This window comes from Clytia hemisphaerica, unplaced genomic scaffold (genome assembly GCF_902728285.1).
Source record: "Clytia hemisphaerica strain Z4C2 unplaced genomic scaffold, Clytia hemisphaerica genome assembly, whole genome shotgun sequence".
In the NCBI taxonomy this organism is placed as follows: domain Eukaryota; kingdom Metazoa; phylum Cnidaria; class Hydrozoa; order Leptothecata; family Clytiidae; genus Clytia; species Clytia hemisphaerica.
The window spans coordinates 561,653-566,233 of NW_027103907.1; the positions used below are offsets into that span (position 1 = coordinate 561,653).

At 34.3% G+C, this 4,581-nt stretch overlaps 1 protein-coding gene across 1 annotated transcript in view; it reads right to left on the minus strand.

Moving 5' to 3' along the window:
• LOC136809045 (2-amino-3-ketobutyrate coenzyme A ligase, mitochondrial-like) overlaps positions 1-4,146 on the minus strand; it is a 32,084-nt gene extending 27,938 nt beyond the window's left edge. The window contains exon 1 of the mRNA XM_067065619.1: positions 3,839-4,146. Within this exon, the coding sequence (XP_066921720.1) occupies positions 3,839-4,045 (207 nt within the window). The 5' untranslated portion in view covers positions 4,046-4,146. The remainder of the gene's footprint in view (positions 1-3,838) is intronic.
• Positions 4,147-4,581: the final 435 nt, after the last annotated feature.

The following is a 4,581-nucleotide window of genomic DNA, read 5'->3' on the forward strand; positions in this document are numbered from 1 at the left end:
AGGGAATACACAGTGATTGTATACGGACGGCGAAAATTTAATTGGTGGACCCAAGATGGTCTATTGATAATAATGCTAGTGATAGTTTGCATAGGCATGATTCTGTATCATGGTATTATGAACATTGTAGCTATCTACGAACAAGCAAAACATTCTTAATCTATGTATTTTTGAAAAAATAAAGACAAAACTGCCAAACGGTATGTTATTTAGGTAAAGTAAAAAAGATGGAAGCTACTGGAACCGACGTGAGTTCTTGGTTTTAACAATTTTTGGTTATAATTTCAGATCGTAAAAATTTCAAGGCTTTTATTGTATTCTTACTGTTTCATATTACAGAGACATTACACAAAATATCTTATAACCATAAGGACTTAAATAGTGGGAATAATGCATGCTCATAGTCGAAGTGAAACATTTTGAAAAGGGTTGATATTATAGAATCAATTTATATCAAGAATGATTAAAAATGATATAAAACAGACTGAGGGCGCTGTTTTACGTATAAAAGAGTCCAGTCTAACGAAGAACTACGAAAAAAGGTCGAAGATTTACACATCCAAGTTGAAGAGCTGAAGCATGCACAAGAAAAGCTTGAAAGGAAATTTAATATGAAACATTTGCTTGAGAAATTACTTGATTCCTTCATCAGTTCAACCAAAATGCGACGAACAGAAATGTGACTCAAAGAAGGCGTCCAACGGTTTATAGAGTTACAAAAATGCGATGACCAAAAGAAAAGGTACCGATTTACAAGAATTGCGCAGAATATTACGGAGATATTTAAAAAAGAATGACGTTTGGTAAGTTTATATTACTACGGCGACAAATTGAAAGATCATTGTTAGTGACTCAAAAAATGTAATCCATCTGTTTTCGTACAACCAGAAATATCAGTGTCGTGTTGGCGACTTTAATTATGGAGTCACGACCACGCTTCATTTTATATCTTACATTCAGTTGATTCAAAAGAGTATTTAGAGATGGCAACCTGGTACTATGAACACCTACGTCACGCAGCATGGGAAATTGACTGTGTAACATCCGATCATTACAAAACTACAGATGGCTACTTTGCTACTGGAATGAATATGAGAACGGTCATCGTTTATGGAAAACGAAAGTTTGATTGGTGGACTTTGGATGGCACAGTGATAATATTTATAGTGATCTTTTCAATAGGTTTATTTGTATTCTATTTAGCCGTTGAATCGTCTGAGTTGACTTTTTGGCGATATTTTTTTAACTTTCTGTAGAATTAGATTAAGATTTTTTGAATCCTTTCGTGGATAATTTTGTCCTCATTTTGAGTCCCCGACAGAAATTTTAACCCTATTAGCCCCAAGCTTTTTTGATTTTTGTAGCCCCAGTGGGGGGGGGGGGGGGGGTAGAATCTACCACCCTCGATTATTTTTTATCTAGAAGAGCTATGGCCATGAAATTTGGTACAGATGAAATTTCCATGTAGAGAAAAAATTTGATGACGTCATTCAAAAAACGATGACTTCATCCCAAAATTTCCATTTTCCTGTCGGAAAAAGGCCCAAATATATGGTTTACAAAAATGTATATTACAGTCGAACCAATAAAGATATTTAGATTCTGTTTGAAGATTCTGAAAGATAAAAGGCTGCCCTTTTACATAATTTGCATTTTCTATGAAGATTTTTTTCTTAAAATCAGTGCTGAAGATGAGTAAAATTTTCAAAATTTGATGACGTCATAAATTATGGCGTCATCATTTTTAAACTTTTTTTTTTAATTTTTCAAATCTATATTGTCAATGGCTATCACGTGTCAAAATTTGAAAATGATTGAATAAATCAGGGGGGTACCGAGTCAGTGTACTGGCCCATATAGCTGGTGGGGTGGTGAATTTTTTAGGTTAAATTGAGTTAGTACAGTGTACTAAAAGGGTGGTCCTCTTAGAAAAATACAGTGAAAAAGTTAGTACACTGTACTAAAAAGGGTGGTGTTCTGTTCTGAATTGATACACACTGAGAAGTTAGTACATTGTACTAATTTCAGAGGTAAAAACAAACGAACCCAGCGAATTCCCATGTATATTTGCCCTAATTTGTGAGGTCCAAGCTGGTCTGAGACCTTTAAGTCAAGGCTGGTTAAGCTATACAAATTGGTACACTGATTTCCCCCCAATGTTTCAGATTCACAGCCTGCGCAGGTGGAGACCGGCCTTAAGTCCAATCTTGTTTACATTTTCTTCAAAGCCCTATCTACATTATGGCAACAAAAGAATTTGAATGTTTAAACCTTTGAATCGAAGCTTTCAAGTTTTATAAAAACAAATCTATCCGAAAATAAAGCTCTATTGTTTTCTGTTTTTTAGTAACCTGTTGGGCATACTTGGAAAAAATCGGTATATAAGTGAAAACACCTTTTTATATATTTGGTATAATATTACATTTTTTGATAAAAGATTTTCCTTTTCAGTTTGTGTACAATGTTAAGTCTCTTATTTTTCTTTTTCAAAAAAGAAAAACTGCTACAGGCTTCCCAGACAACCAGAAATCAAGTCATAAGAAGGAAAATAACTCAAAGTTGGTTTTGATTGTTTTGACGTGCTAATTTCAGCTAATTTCACTGTATTCGAATGACTTTCTCTGTTTCATTGTTTCAGTGTTTTGTACTACAGGGTTTCAAATATTTTAATATTCAAATCTTTCCTTTTATATAATTTGGTGCTTTTCTTAGAAAAATGCTTCAAAACCTTTGTAAATGGTGGCAATTAAACTTATCTTACCAAGAAGAAATTAGAACAGTGCACTATAAGGGGCAGTTTCAAATCTTATCTGATCGAAAAAACAGCTAGTACAGTGTACTAAAAGGGTGGTACCAAAAATGCAGTCATGGATGAGTAAAGTCAGTACCGGTCGAAGAAGAAAGGTAGTACAGTGTACTAAAAGGGTGGTATCAAAAATCCAGTCGTGGAGAAACGCCAGTATAGTGTACTAAAAGGGTGGTGTCAAAGCCCCAATCGTGGAGGAAAGTTAGTACAGTGTACTAAAAAGGGTGGTGGTCTAATTTTTCGGAAAAAAAACAAAAATCAAGTTAGTACCCTATGGTCCAGTACACTGACTTGGTACCCCCCCCCTGAATAAATAGTTCAGAAGTTATTATTAGCACTTTAAAATTTCGAGTTGTAAGCGATTTTAGCTGGGGTTTATGTCATGTTTCACAATAAAGTCATAAAACCTGATCTGGACAATCTATGACCGTAAAATTTTGCACAAGTACTCTAAATAAGATTTTGTTAAAAGTCAGAAAGTTTCAGGTCGTTAAAAAAATTTTCTCTGAGATATACACAAAACAACTCCAGCGTGGTAGATTCTACCCCCCCCCGGGGTCAATAGGGTTAAAGAACCTTCGTATTTACTATTCATTTCGACGTCCAATGAACTAGAAGTAAGGATGTACCAAGTCTTTTAAAATGTTAAAAAACTCTTTGGTGTCCAAAGTTGTATTTCGGAGAGAGCAAAACTTGTTGTACCCAAAAAAAAATAAATTCTTAGTTAAAAAGAAAAATTAAACATGTTATTGGTAAAAGCCCATTTGCCAGCTTTAACCATTTAACTACTTGAAAAAGCAGTAAGAAAATTTTATTGGAACGCGTTTGCAATCAAGTAGTAAAACGTTAAATTGTAAAACGTCTGATTGAATCTTTTCAAATCAGCTGCCCATAAAATTTCGAGTATATCTTTTGATAGAATTAATATTAAATTGCAAATTAAAATGATCGTGAGTGGGATTTTATCAAAATTTTGAAAAGGAATCGAAAAAATGAAAAATGAAGGAAGGAGATCCTAACAATTAGACTTACCGACAATCCAAGATAATTATTGGCACAGAAATTCAATAACTTTCCACTCGTACCGTCGACAGTGATTCTGTCAGCTTGCGGTGACGTAATCACACGCTCAACTTTCCATGTGCCAGCTTCTTTGATGGCCCCAAGTTGCTTAGCAACGATTTCTCGCATCTGCGCAGTAGCTGCGGCAGACATACAACGGCGGTGTAATTTCAACATGATTGCTTGTGTTATTGTTTATTACAGTTGGAGTGTAGTTGCTTTGAGGTTAGTTTTTCAGTTTTTTTTTTAAGTATGAGTATTAGTTATTATTTTGCTGAAAAAATAAACATTAGCAGATTGTTATGACAATGCTTTTAAGGATTAATGGTTAATTGTTCTAAACATCCCTGTATCAACAAGAACTCATTGGGATCAACTAGCCACTGGAAAAATCAACCAAACATGATCTTTCCCTGTGAGAAAAATACTGTATCCCCATGAAAAAGGCTTATTCCACTTTAGCCTCACTCCCACCGAGTAAGATCCCGAAATAATTAGAGAACTGTTACATTATGGAAATGATAATATTATTTGAAACACATGTAAGATTACATCAATTTTCCAACCGGAAGAAACCAACAAAATGAAATTTTCCACCCTTTTTTCAAAATTCTACTACTTGCTTCATTTTTCAAAAAAAAACCAACCTTAAGGTCCAGCACAAATTCTCCTGGTCGCAATTTTCAGAATACTGAATTCTACAAAAGCACACC